The 15,344-nt window shown below is 37.3% G+C and overlaps 1 protein-coding gene across 4 annotated transcripts in view; it reads right to left on the bottom strand.

Annotated features, from left to right (window-relative positions):
- Positions 1–15,344, bottom strand: part of TFG (trafficking from ER to golgi regulator) — a 32,843-nt gene extending 17,499 nt beyond the window's left edge. For all 4 annotated transcript variants that reach the window (XM_019448218.2, XM_019448221.2, XM_019448222.2 and 1 more), the window contains exons 1-4: positions 15,231–15,344; positions 10,042–10,268; positions 6,784–6,867; positions 579–725 (exon numbers count right to left, since the gene is read on the bottom strand). In XM_019448218.2, coding sequence (XP_019303763.1) covers positions 579–725; positions 6,784–6,867; positions 10,042–10,225 — 415 coding nt within the window. In that variant the 5' untranslated portion in view covers positions 10,226–10,268; positions 15,231–15,344. The remainder of the gene's footprint in view (positions 1–578; positions 726–6,783; positions 6,868–10,041; positions 10,269–15,230) is intronic.

The following is a 15,344-nucleotide window of genomic DNA, read 5'->3' as shown; positions in this document are numbered from 1 at the left end:
GTACTTTAAAAATGGGATTCCCAGGTCCTACTCTCTAGTAGGTCTACAACGAGATCCAGGAATTGGTAAAATACCTCTCCTGGTAATCCTAAAGAACAGCAGGTTTGAATACTAGCAGAGAGGCAGGAATAAGAAAGGGTAACAATGAAGGTGCCAACTTAAAACACAAAAAAAAACAAAAAAAAAACAAAAAAAAAACAAAAAAAAGGTATGAGCACATAGTATAACACTAAGCGAAAAAAGTTCAAAAACAAATACCACATGATTTCACTCATGTGGAATTTAAGAAACAAACGAGCAAAGGGAAAAAAGAGAGAGAGAGACAAAAACAAGAAACAGACTCTTAACTATAGAGGACAAACCGATGGTTACCAGAGGAGAGTTGGGTGGGGGGAGGATGGATAAAATAGGTGATGGGAATTAAGGATGTCATGATGAGCACCTGGTGACATATGGAATCACTGAATCACTATATTCTACACCTGAAACTAATATAATGCTGTATACTGAAATTAAAATAATAAATTTTATAAATATATAAGAATAATAAAGCAGAATAAAATGGATTCACAGTCTACCATTTTCAGGAATATTGGTGGAAGGTCCTGGTTCTCCAGGTGGTTCCAAGCTATCCAACAAACGATTCACTTTATTTCGCAGTTCTATCAGCTCTCGACGGAGATACTTCACTTGACTTGATTCTAGGGGTCTTGGTTGGCCATTAACTGGAATAAAAGCATTAATTTGCTCAAAATTAGGCAACATTCTTTAAAAATCAACACAACGATAGCAATAAGGAAAGATAAATGGATTTTTTGAAAAAGTGAAAATCAAACAAGACACCTAATGATGACATTTAAATGAAAACTCTTTTTAAGGAAAGGATTCTTTATTACTAAAAATTTGCCTTTTGGAAAAAAAAAATATTCATCAGTCTTTGTGGATGCCACATCTATGGCCTATGATCATATTAGCTTAAAAAAAGTTTTATTAGGAAAAAAATATAGTAAACTAAAACTTTAATATATTTTTAAGAGAAATGATGTACCTTCAAAAGCTCATTTTTACCACACACTGTTCTTTTTTAAGTCATTTATTTTTGAGACAGAGAAAGAGTGCATGAGCAAGTGCCAGCGTGGGAGGAGCAGAGAGGAAGGGAGAGAGAGAATCCCAAGTAGGCTCTGCACTGTCAGCACAGGGCCTGACTCGGGGCTTGAACTCAAAAACCGTGAGATCATGACTTGAGCTGAAATCAAGAATCAGATGCTTAACCGACTAAGCCATGCAGGCCCCCACCCCACACTATTTTATATTCTTAAAGTAATACAATCAATACAGTATTCTAAATATATATGTTAAAAGGTGCAACATGACTGACAGTTCTATTATCCCTCTTGCCTACTTTTTGATCTAAAAAAAGAAAAAATAGCCACCTAAAATAACTGACCTAAAAAGTAACCTATTAAAAAAAATGCAGAATTCATGAATCCAAATCACCACTGTCCTTCAAAGTGGTTACTTCCAAAAGCAGTATAAAAGCCGCAAAAAGACAAAGATTATTTAATAATCATTGGGTCTTTTTTTAAATGAAGGCAATGTTACCTCATGTAACCATTCTGTCCAAATGACTTCCAACTGACTTAAAAGTAAAGAAAAAATATGAGAAATCCTTCATCCAGCAACAAAGATTGCCACCACTAAAGGTTACTTTAAAAACAAAAACAAAAAAAAAAAAGAAAAGTAACAACAAGGTTCTGAATGCACACTTCAAGACAGGAGTTCAAAAATTAAATTAAAATGCTTTATGCACTGCCAGTACACATATATACAAATTACTAAGGTAACAAATTAAAAAAGGAAATCCATTTAAATAAAGGTGCAGGGATTCTTTGTTAACTGAATTGCAAATATCACACCAGCAATAGAAGTTTTTTGAAGACAACTCACCAATATTTTACATACTGTCCATATATCTACAAGGAAGTTCAATACAATCTCCTACCTACATGAATTAATTACTGACTTTTTAGGGTATTACTAGGTTTTCTTTGATACCTAAAAAGGAGAAAAGCAGCTCCTGACAACCAGGAACTGGCCTAGTCCTGTAAGACAGACCTTAGTGCTGCCAGAAGCTGGCCTGGCACTCACAAGTAAGCTGTGGTGTTCTCTTGCTGAACATGAACAATCTCAAAGAACATCAACCATTAGAAAAGATCACTCTGTGACTGTGATAGATGGAAGATGAAAACAGCACCACTGCATAATCATGTGAGAACTCAGACAAAACAAGAACAATAACCAAACCACAAAAATGACCAACATCCCTAGCTAAAATGAGTGATGGCTGCTGTTCCACTAATTGAAGCTTTAGCCACAATTCCTCCCACCTTCTGCATAAAATTTAGTTACATACCCAATCACAGGACCATCTCCACCTCCTAACGGCATCCAATCTATAGCAAGTCCCACTTCCTTGAACCTTATCCAAAATCCTCTACCATACACCTGAGCCCTATGAAAAATCCTTTCCAATACTTTTACTGAGACACTCCATTGTTCTTCCACAGTATTCACTCTTCCTCACTGCAATGTATTTGTAGTATGCCCCTTTTCATTCCTACCATTGTTTGTGCCTTTTTTCTTAATTAATCTTACAGAAGTTTGCAAATTTGTTATCTCGTCAGAATTGTTGATCCTATCAATTCCCTGACTTCTAGTCCACTTCTGCTCTTTATTAATTTTTCCTTGTAAGTTATTTGGGCTTACTTTGTCCTTCTTGTATAGAAGGCTACCAAATATCCCCTCAAGTTTTACTTTAGCATACTCTAAAAACTTTGTTATACAGAAGTCATAGCTAATTATTTCTAATTCCCATTATAATTTTTTCTTTTTTATGTTAAAGCATATTTTTATCCTCAAAAACCAAAAGATAACACAGACTGACGCCCATAGTGTATGTTATCTTTTTTGTCCAGTGGTTTCTAAATGAAGCCAGAGAATGTGACCTCCAGGGTATCTCTTCTCTAGAACTTACTGAAATTTGTTGGAAAAACCACTATGTGGTTAATTTTTATATAAATATCCGTATGTGCTCAAAACAATCATACCCCTTCTTAATTGCTAGATGCATAAGACCAAGCCTGTATTTGATCTGTTCAAATTTTCTCTATCCCTACTAATTCTGAGCCTGCATGATTTACCAGTTTCCCAGAGAAGAGTAATACAAGCTCTCCCATGATTGTGAATTTATTTTTCCTTAGGGAAAATCTATGGCTATGACGTATAAGTGTTCAGAATTATTATATACTCCCAGTGAATTATGCTTTTTATCACTATGAAGTGACTAATACTAGGGAATTTTTTAGTCCATTCTGTTAGTATTCCTAACTAGGTTTGAGTTTGTCTAGTATAATATTAGCCCTTTACTTTCAAACTTTGCATCATAATATTTCAGTATGTCTCTTATAATAAGCATGTAATTAGATCTGGTTTAACTCCAATAAGAGTCTTTTAACATGTACATTTAGTCCATTTGTGTGCACTGTAGTTAGTATTTTATACTATATATTTATCAAGCTTTCTCTCTGCTTCTTTTCCTCATCGTCTAGTGAACCAAGTAGGTACTCTGTTTCCTTCTTTACCTTTAGTCGGTTAAGCGTCCAACTTTAGCTCAGGTCATGATCTCAGTTCGTGAGGTTGAGCCCTGGGTTGGGCTCTATGCTGACAGCTCAGAGCCTGGAGCCTGCTTCAGATTCTGTGTCTCCCCCTCTCTGTCTCTTCCCTGCTCGCACTCTGTCTCTCTCAAAAAAATGAATAAATGTTAAAAAAAATTAATATTTTAATTCCTGGACACCTGGGTGGCTCAGCTGGTTAAGCATCCGACCTTGGCTCAGGTTATGATCCCACGGTTCTTGGGTTCAAGGCTTGTGTCCAGCTCTGCACTGACCACATGGAGCCTGCTTCAGATTTTCTCACCCTCTCTCTCTCTGCCTGTCCCTGACTCACACTTTCTCTCTCAAAATAAAGAAATAAACTTTAAAAAAATGTAATTCCTATCATCCTTTCCTGTCTTACATATAATTAATGATCAGGACTTTTGTCCCATCTTTTTATATTTCTAAAACTATTGTTGTTGTTGTTTTTTATTATCAGTGCTCATTTAAATTTACATGTTGACAAGTTTATTTGCTCACAATTTCTTGCAGGTTTCACCATTCTTCTGGACTCAATTTCCTTTTTGCTAAAGAACTCTTTTATTCTTTTAACAGGGTCCATGAGTGGTAAATCCTCAGTCTTTTTATTTTTGATGTTTTTTTCTCCCTTTATTCCTTAAGTGTAGCACACTATAGAAAGCTACTTTTCCAGATTTTTTTTCTGAACAGTTGGAAGATGCTATTCTACTGTCTCTGGCTTCCATTATTACTATGAAGAAGTCTACCAAAAGTCTAATTGCTTGCTATATGATCAGTCTTATTCTTTCAGGCTACTTTAAGATTATCTTTTTGCCTTACATATTTTCCAGTTTTGTGACAATATGTCCAGGAGAGTTTTGTTTTTACTTACCCTGCTCAGGACTACTTTTCCTCCTGAATCCGAATTTATATCTTTTATATAATTCTGAAAATTTCTTTAGCCACTACCTCCTCAAATATTTCCACTCCCCCATTATATCTCCTTCTTTAAAGTCTTAATGGAAATAGGCTGGACTTTCTTATTCTTAAATTCTATCTTATATTCTTCATCTCTGTTTTGGTGCTTTATTCCGTAATTTCTTTAGACTACCTTCTAGTTGAATAATTCTCTCTTCCACTGTGACTAATCTATTTTACCTCTCCTCTTTGTATTTAATTTGAATGATTATACTTTTCATTTCCAAAAGTTATCTTGATTTGTTTTTAAAATCTGTTTATCCTTTTTTCATAGTGCCTTGTTCTTACATTCTTATTTCTTTTACATCTAATAATTTTTAATATTATTTTATAGATGACCACTTCTATTAACTGCAAGTTCTTGGAAGTCTAACTGCACTATTAGTTGTGGCCATTGTTTCTGGCCTACATGGATTGTTTCACATGTCTTACAGTTCAAAACTCTAAGTTCATCAACAGGATTTTGTCTAGAAGCAGCCCATGACCTGGATTGAGAACTTACTCTAAGAGATTTCTGCCTTTACTTCTTACCATTTTTTATAGTAGTATCTGTGCTTGTGAGTTCCCCATCTTTGAAGACAGTTTAAATTTAAATCCAACCCACCTAGCAACCATGGTTAGAAATCCTCAAGGGAGCCTTTACAAACCCAACAGCTTCAGGTTATGAGAGTTTCCTGTATCAATTCCTTGATTTTTCCTGTACCAACAGAGAGGTATTTTTCTTTTACAATATTCTTTTTTAGGGGTGCCTGGATGGCTCAGTCAGTTAAGCATTCAACTCTTGATTCCAGCTCACGTCATGATCACAGGGTTCATGAGTTCAAACCCCATGTCAGGCTCTGTGCTGATAGTGCAGAGCCTGCTTGGGATTCTCTCTCTCCCTCTCTCTCCCTCCCCCTCCCCCCACCACGTGTGCATGCATGCTCTCTCAAAATAAGTAAAACTTAAAAAAAAAAATTCTTTTTTAGAACACCCCACTGAGGGTCTAGGACCCAAGGCCTCTACTATGTAGACACCAAATGACTAGTCTTTAGACTATGCAGAATAAAACCTTGACCATTAACACCAAAAGCACACCAAGTCTCACCCTTTGGTACTACTGGTCCCAGTTTTTAATTTCATCTGTCTTTTGGTCTCTGGACATTTCTCTTACTCTCCTGGGCAACTTCAAGTATATATTTCAAAAAACACATTTATCATAGTTAATCTAAAATGTCCTCAGTGTCTCTGGAAGGAAGATTTTCAGTTTATTGAACCTTCCTGATAGCTGGCTGCTAGTGGTTAAGTATTTTAGATTCAATACTGTGCAGTGATACCTTTTATTTAAAAATTTCTTAAACAGCTTTTGTTATTAGCATTTTAAAATCTAATTAACATTCACCCTTCCTACATGGAGATGAAATAGATACAAATTAAACCAACTGGCCCACATCAGGTTTCATGAACCAAAAGGTTCAGTGTCACGTAACTTATTAAAAAATGCTAAACAAAACATCTAGAAAAAAGGCCCAGATTTTATTTTTCACATAAGCATGCTACCACTTAAACTCTGTAATCATTTCTATCTTATCTTTTAAGAGTTCTACCTCACAAATCTGTTACTGTCTACAAGAATACAAAATCTAAAAGATTAAAATTAGTCTTGTATTTGCTTATTTTTTTTTTAATCAAAACTACTTCTAATTTAATCTTTACTCCTTAAAAAATAATGTCTACAGTCTTAGGCCTATATGTTAAGCTCTGAGAATAAGTAAAAACATGTTACATTTATGGAAAATAATTCTATATTCTCAGAGTACTAAGAACTTAATATAATGAATAAATTTAATAAATTTAAAACTTAATAAAGGTAGTTTCAATACTGCAATTACTTTCAATCCTGGAAATACTTCTATAAGTGGCACCCATTACTATGTAGGATACTGAGCAGATGGAGATTTTAAATGTGACTACTTTCTATTAATCTTCGGGAAAGAAAAAAAGAATATAGGCAGGCCTAATAATTCAAAACTTCAGATACAGCTGAAAAAGTTATCGCTTAATTCTGAGTCTTTAAAAGGAGAAAAGCTAAAAAAGTCTTCAACAAAAACACAATGGATAAAATAGTAAATTTATTAGAAGATTTACCACTTACCAAATAACGTCAGTTTCAGTATTCTACTACACTGAATTGCAAAAGAAAGGTCAGAACTATCAAAAATTGTTATAAGATCTCCATCTGGAATTAAAAAAAAACAGAAGTGAGTTTCAGATTTGTATCAGTAATAAACTAGGATATACATTAAGTTAAAATTGAAAATGTAGATAACAGAGCATAATTAGAATGTCCCATAAAAACCTTAAACATTAAAGGATCTAGGAAAGATGCATCTGTTCAAAAGAATATCAATTTTGCTTATTACTTTTATAGCAAGGCTATTTATCATATCCTCATTAAGAAGAGCCAAAACATAGCTAAGATTAACATATGACGATCCTTTACAAGTCACCAGGGCATTCATGGTAGCAATATAACAAATTATTGGTTTAGACTGAAATCTTTCCATTCCAAAAAATTTAAATATATTTATCAAATGTTAATAAAGATTCTCAGTGTTCAAAATGTAATTCTAAGTACAGTAAAACACCACTGACACAAATGTAGAGGAAGCTATTATAGCAGTAACTAAAAGGGTCACTGACCATTTTGATACTAAGATGAAAACTATCAACTCTCCTTAGAAAAAATACTCATATACACAAGATTCTATAATCTCCGAGATCTCAAAGTTAAAGAATATTATAATCGGCATATCAGCTGCTTGTTTCAAAAGCTTTCAAAGGGCTCAGGGAAAATGTTCTCTGGAGAGAAAAAGAACAGAAAAGCACCCAGAGGCAAGGAGTTGGGTCAGGAGCCTCTACTGGCTATCTTCACAGACACAGCTGGGTTGGGGAAGGGGAGTAAGGATGGTAGTTCTGTCCTGGGGAGGCTGCTCCAAGGATGCTCTGCTACACCAAAAACACTGACTAGACAGATTTAGTTTGAACAAAGCTGGCAACAAAAGCCATACCTGAAGATTTTGTCACTATTCTTAGATCTTTATAAGATCTAAGATCTTATAACCAGACCCACTTCTTATAACATATCTAATGTTCAGACTTCAGAGATTTTACTCATAAATATATTTTTAATAAAGTATATATATATAAACAGAAAACCTTCTGTAACTGCCTTTTTTATTTTCTGAATTTCACAACAGAAATATATGATGGCAAGAACTTTACCTAAGCCAGTCCTCCACCCTAATTAATACCTAACAGTCTATACAATTACCACAAGTAGCACAAATCTGTACAATTCAAAACACTTAGAAACTGTGAAAAACAAATCCAATGTGGTAACTAGATGTAGAGGACAAAATTTCAACACTGAAGATACCCTTAAGTTAGGGGTCCATAAAGTGAGACCAATGGTCAAAAATCCCTGTTTATAGGACTATGAACCAAGAGTGGCTTTTACATTTTTTTTATAAAGGTTTTTAAAAAAAAGGTAGATGAAACAGAGACTTAATATGACCCACAGTGCTAAAATATTACCTGATCTTTTAGAGAAAAGTTTACCAATCCTTGCCCTAAACAAAAATAAGGGATTTAAGAGAAAGCCAGGTAAATAGTGAGGTCAGTTTAAAATATACAAGTTTGAGGCAAGAGCATAGCATCTCAGATGAAATGAAAGCTGTTAAAAATTTGAGTTCTAAAGTGAAGAAAAAGAACAAATTGACCAAATTAAGGCACACACTTGGAAGTCAAAAAGGTGAAAGTCAACATATTAGAAGTAGATGAGATTGTATTAGGAAAGAGAATGAGAAGCAATTGCTCTCTTTTACCATCCAGGTGACTCTCAAAATTAGTTTTGGGTACCATTAGATCATACTTTGTAAAAAAAAAAAAAAAAAAAATTACACCTGTAGCTAAATGGCCAGCTAGCTGATTGATCATCAGTGATCTCTATTTTTATATTTCCTTTCCATAGTATACGTTGTTGGAAAGTGGGCCAACCAGGGACATACTCCAAGCTACTGACAGTTCAGCAGAGCCATGTGATGGGGTCTGGCCAGCTTGATGTGAACAGAAATGATAAACACTACCTCAAGGCCCAGGGAGTACAATCCCTCATGTAATCCTCTATACTCTGTCTTCATCTATCTGCCTGCTGGATGTTAATGCTCAAGGTGAGCTTGCAAGCCATGTGTTGAACATAACACAGCTTCTGTCAACCTGGGCCTTTGAATGATCTCTTGAGTGTTAAACCAATGAAATTTTAAGATTTCTATTATTAACAGCAGGCATTACTTTAAGCCAGCACACCAAGAGACAGGGAAACGGCTGTTAGTGATAAGAAAACTGGGACAGTAGTGTCAGAGATGTTAAGGGATAAGAGTTATTTTTAAAAGGATGGTATGGGGGTAGCAATGCCAAGTATAAAGATCAAGGTGAAACAGACTGGAAATAAATTCAGCAGAAAGAAACTGGTAACCACCTAAAGTACAATTTCAGTAGAGATGTTTACAAAGAAGAAGGTTTAAAGAAGATGAAATAAAGACAGTCTATGATTTTAATTCCACTGTGTGTCTGATGCAACATCTGTCATATAAAACCCATTGCCATAAAAACAGTTTTGTGGTCAAATGAGTCTAGGGACACTGAATACTATAAACAGACAATGTGTATCAGCAATATTACGATTATTATTCCTGCAGTAAAGGAACACATTTCTGTTTCAACCAGCTTTCTCACACTTAGTTGACCATGAAAACATTTTTCATCCAATACCTACTGATACCTCTTTCACTTTGGGAAATATGAGTGAAAGTTGGTTTTAAAAGCAAAAAGGAAGCCAAAATTGCATGAGCAGAAAAGAAAAAAAATGCTTGTAAAAATATTTGTGAAAGTGGGGCACCTGGGTGGCTAGGTGGGTTAAGCTGTCCTCTCTTGATTTCAGCTCAGGTCACGATCTCATGATTTGTGAGACTGAGCCCTGTGTTGGGCTCTGTGCCGATAGCATGGAGCCTGCTTGGGATATTCTCTCTCTCACCTCTCTCTTTCTCTCTTTGTCCTTCCCCCACTCGCAGAGGTGCACACGCACACACTCTCTCTCTAAATAAATAAACTTTAAAAATATATATTCTGTGAAAGTGATCTATTACTAAAAACCCCATTTTTAATAATAAATCACTTAGCTATTTTTAACTTATAAAAGAATTATAATCAGCTACATACATATCCCATTAAATAAAATGGGTACTCAATTATGACAGAAGGGAAATTTATAATGAGCTATTCAATAAAAAATAGGCAAAAGAACACATACAATACTTAGACTTTTAATGGCTAACTTTAGAAACAATCTTACCTTCATCTTTATACTTTATTGTAACTTCGTCATTACTCAGAAGTTTTCCTCTGAAAACTCGCTGCATCATTAGCACTAATTCATCATAAGTAATATCTTCATTATGAATGGGAATTCGTCGAATATCCTCCCCAAGTTGAGCTTTGATGATCAGCTTCCCACTTAGGTCCAACTGTCCATTCATGGTGGACTCCAGGATGTTGCGTATATACAACTCTAGGGAAAGACTGATAAAATGGTTTTGGTGATTAAACAGCTCTAAAAACATTTCTTAAAAGTTGAAAAGCAGGGCGCCTGGGTGGCTCAGTCAGTTAAGCATCCGACTCTTGATTTCGGCTCAGGTCATGATCTCACAGTTCGTGAGATCCCGGCCAGTGTAGGGCTCTGCGATGACAGTGCGGAGCCTGCTTGGGATTCTCTCTCCCTCTCTCTCTGCCCCTCCCCTGCTCATGCTCTCTCTCTCTCTGTGTCTCTCTCAATATAAATAAACTTTAAAGAAAAAAAAGTTGAAAAGCAAAACTACTATTGGAATCTAAGAAATTCTGGTCTTCAAAAGAGATCTACTGTTCCAATGTTACCCCATTCATCATGTTAAAATGGAGATAACTTCAGTATGTGCATAAGAAAACAAGTTTCATTATTTTCGGCAATTATTATTTTGCCCATATACCTAACCACCTATCTGCCATTACCATTTAGATTTCTAATTTAACATGTCCGAAAACAAACTCCTGATCCTCTCCCCAAAATCTGCTTTTCCTGTAGTCTTCTCCAACTCAGTTAGTGACAATTTCTTTCTTCTAGGTGTTCAAGATTTAAAAGAAAAAGAAAAAATAAGTCCAAATAGCCAATAATCTAGTTGCTACTACCTTTAAAATATCTCTATATTCCAATCACTTCAGTAACTTTACCTCTACCAGCTTGATCTAAAGCTCTTGCCTGCATTACTGCACAAGACTCCTCTTGCCTGCATTACTGCGTAAGACTCCTAACCAGTCTGCCTTTTTACCTTTGTCCACTTTTAATCTATTCTCAAATTTAGAATTATCCTGTTGAATAAAATCTAATGTCACTCTGCTTAAAATCTTCCAATGGATTCGCATCTCAGTTTCAATAAAAGCCAGAACTACAAGGTCATGATCTGGCCTCTGGCCCCTAGCCAAGTATTTAACCTCATTTCCTACTTCTCTCCCTGGTTACACTGCTGCACCCACACTTTAAGTTCTCCTTCTCAATTCAAGGCTTTGCACTTGCTGTTCCCTTTGTCATGAGCCCTTTTCAAAACTCACATGATTCAGATCTCAGATCAAATCTTCATTTCTCAGAGGTTTGCCCTGACCATCTAAGCTAAAATGGATCTTCTTTCACTTTCTTACCCTGCTTCAATTTTCTTCAAAGCACTTATCACTCCCAGACATTAAGAATTAATTTTGTATTGTCTTTTCCACTAGAAAGTAAAGAAGTAAATGGTTTTGTTCATTGTATTCCTGAGCCCAGAACAATACTGGTCTAGCACATGGTAGTCATTCAATTTTGTTAAATGAAGAATACTGGCTTTCACTCTATATTAGCCTGTAACTAAATGCTAACTCTAAAGAGAAAATCATGTGTGAACACTAGAGTCTGAAATGTTTCTCTCTAAAATAAGACCTCACTAGTATTTTCTCTAATTTTCCTATCTATTTTGGGAACTTGAGAAAAGACAAATGAATGACATCCTCTGGAGCTTTCTAGTAAGAATGTCCACTATTGTCTCTTAATATTCTATACCTCACCCCTCCCCAAACCTGAGTGGCTGTGTATGTTTAAATTGCATTTTTTAAATTTTTTAAAAAGTTTTTTAATGTTTTTATTTATTTTTGAGACAGAGTGCGCACGTGTGCGAGCAGGGGAGGGGCAAAGAGAGGGAGACACAGAATCCGAAGCAGGCTCCAGGCTCCGGCCCACAAACTGCGAGAGCCCAACTTGGGCTTGAACCCACAAACCGTGAGATCATGACCTGAGCCGAAGTCGGCTGCTTAACCAATTGAGCCACCCCGGCGCCCCATTTAAATTGCATATTTTAAGAAAGAAATAAGATAATGTTAGAGAACTAGCCACTAAATACTAATTTGCTACAAAATTTTCCCTTCCTGGGTTTTACTTTCATCTTAATTTTAGGTATTATTTCAGAGTGATTATCCTGTAACGACACTAATTCTAAACTCAAAATATACTATGAGGTCTCTAGTAATTTACATGGTTACTATAGAGTTCTAGAAAATACAGTTACAATTAAATAATGTGTTAATAGCTCTTCTTCTCAAGGTCTATCTCTTGTTTTCAAGACCAAAATGTTCTTAAATACATCCACAACTACTGAGCATTTCCCTAGCTTCAACTCCCCACCTCCTCCTGCCCACCGCCCCCAAATGATCTTATTTAAAGTGCCCTACAATCTCCTACTGGCCACACTGTAGTTTCAACCTCATGTTTTACTACTGGCAGCTGGTTTTTCCTCTTAATTTGTTAACATCATACCGACTTTTCATGCTTCTCTACAATCATTCTACAGTTTTCATACCTCTCTACAATTATTTTTCTTGGTATGAAAGCACCCCACCTACCCTCCAACACATCACCCCTTCAAATACCTGGAGAAAGTTTTCAGGAATCCTAAGTCATTTCATGAATATTACATATAAATGCCCTAATATTCTTTCATATAAATGTCCTATGTCCTTCCAACTATTCCTTAAATGAGTGTCTCTAGAACTCCTTGCCATATTCTGAACATTTTAATAATTTCTTTCTTTTTAAATTTAGAAATACTCTTTTTCCATGATGCAGTGACCCACAAATCACAGATGGCTTGGAAATAAACTTCCCAGTTAATGCAACAGATTTTTTAATTATGCCACTTAATGAGGACCCAAAGTCAGCCCTTGAAGGCCTGTATCCTCAGATTATCCCTTTTTCAGCAGGATGTAAATTCAAACTCCCTTTAACCTAACATTAAATACCCTCCACAATTTGCCCTTCCCCTTGTTTCTTTACACTCTTTTTTTCTTTTTTGTACTTGTACTGTATTTTACAGCTATATTAATATTTTTAAATGGGGCATTAAATACTGAATCTAACACTTTAAGTCAGTTCAGAACAGAGTGGATTGTGTTCCTAAATCTGGATGCTAAGCTTGTCTTAATTTAAAATCAGAATAGTTTTCTTTACCTGACAATTCTCACAATGAACTTCTCATGAACACTATGATTAACTGAAACCTCCATACAACCTCTTACCTGTTAGCCAAAGCACTTTCTATAGTCAGGAAACATTTACTTAATACCTACTATGTGCCAAGCTCTGAAGTATAATTACTTCAACAAAATGGTAAAGATTCCACCTTGCTCACCTTACAGTCTGAAAGTAATAAAGAACTTCAGTAAATCAAGGTATGTTACTTCCTCCTACCCAGAGGATGCGTAAACCAGCAAGAACATAGTTAAGGACCAGGGTTTAGCTTCAGCAACACGTTATTATCTACTCTTACCAGCACCTAGAATAGTGCCGGACATATAGTAGGTATTTAAAGACTTGTTTTTGTTCTCTGAACAAAAGATGAATAGGAAATAATAAATTTCTGATAAGGGATCGGGAGAAGAAAGCTGAACTGTTAGGGTCGGTTCCTAAGTCGGACCTTCACACTGTACCTCCTTTGAAGTGATTTCCCGCAACAGACATACTCCTAATTAAGAGAAATTTCCAACATCGAATTAACTAATAGTATGTTTTTTTTATTGGGGGGGGGAGGATTATGCAGTATTCATTTCCAATGGATCTGAAAACTTTAGTCTCTTTTCCTTTTATCTGCCATGCTTGCCTGCAAATTCACTTATTCCTTGGTGTTTCCCATGCACTGTAAACTCCCTGTGGCCAGGAACCAAAGCTTCTTTCCTAAGGCCGTCCCCAGTTTGTGCAGCCATCTCCTCAAGCCACGTACACAACTATCACAAAACTAAGGACACTACAAAATTCTCCCTTTCAGGGGAAATCCCATCCCCAACATTTTCTTATGGAACAGAATTCAGGTCCTCTTTGTCTCTAACTCCAGTCACTAGGCAGAGCCTAGTAATGAATGAACTACCAACTGCCAGGACTGCTAGTGAGATCCTTACAGTATTTTCTTCTCCCATCTTGTCCATACCCCACTCCCTCTGAGGTCCAGAAAGGACACAGACACTAATTTACCAAGTCCTCCAACAGGAACACTGTTTTCAGCACTGAAGAATAAGGTGACATGCCCAAAGACACATAAAAAGCCTGCCTCGAACCAGAATCCAGGTTCAGTGGCCAAACCCCCAGCTCCTCTAATCCTCTGAGTTGAGCCCGCTCAAGTTCAGAGGGGCCTGCTTAGGCACCTCCACAGGGTAGCAATTTTCCTTAAGAAATTCTAAGCAAAAGCAACCCTTGATTACTACAAAGAATCCAAGGAGCCACAAATCCTGCCTGACCAGTAAGATGGTAAAGATTCCCACTACCAGCCCCGTGACCTTAGGCAAGTATCTCTCCAAACCTCACAAAATAGGAATAATAATATCTAAATTTAAAGGATCTCTAAATTTAAAGGATCCTTGTGATGATTAAATGATATTATGCATCTAAAATACTTACTACAGGGCACAGTAAAGTAAACTTAAAAGTTCGCTATCATCATCACTATAAAACCGGGTTGGGCCTCCAGACGGCGCTCGATTAAACCCTGACACAGCTAAGGAACAAGGTTCCTCTTAAGTGACCCCAATAAACTTACTCCCATAGGCTCTATTCTTCACCCATCCAAGCCCCTCTGGGGGTTAGCTGCTCGACCACCCCAGGCCTCACAAGCCCCCTCCTCTCCTCTCCCTCGGGCAGTCCGACCCGTTGGAGCCAGGAGGAATCGAAGCAAGAGCACTTGCCGGCCCAAACAACCCCCAGAGACCCCCGAGGCCTGCCCCCCTGCCACGGTGGCCTGCGGGACTCCCATCCCCCCCCTCCGGGCCCTCCCCTCCCCAGCGCGAGGGCCCTCCTGGGCCCCAGCCCCTTCCCACAGCCCCCCTCCGGCCCCACCCGCCGGGTACCCGCTGGTTCGAGCGAGGCCCTCCCAGCGCTTCCTCGTCTCCCCGCCCGCCTTGTCGATTGAGCGGCCGCGCCCCCGTCCCCAGCGGCCATACCGGCTTGCCGAGGCCGCCGCGGCTGCCTCTCCGCGGGTCTCCGATGACCGGACCCGTGCGAGGCCGCCGGCGCGTTCTGGGGCGTCGTGAGGAGGCTGCGGTCACGGCCCACTC

Source organism: Panthera pardus, unplaced genomic scaffold (assembly GCF_024362965.1).
Source record: "Panthera pardus isolate Hobbes unplaced genomic scaffold, ASM2436296v1 HiC_scaffold_16, whole genome shotgun sequence".
In the NCBI taxonomy this organism is placed as follows: domain Eukaryota; kingdom Metazoa; phylum Chordata; class Mammalia; order Carnivora; family Felidae; genus Panthera; species Panthera pardus.
This window is presented reverse-complemented; position numbering and strand designations above follow the sequence as displayed.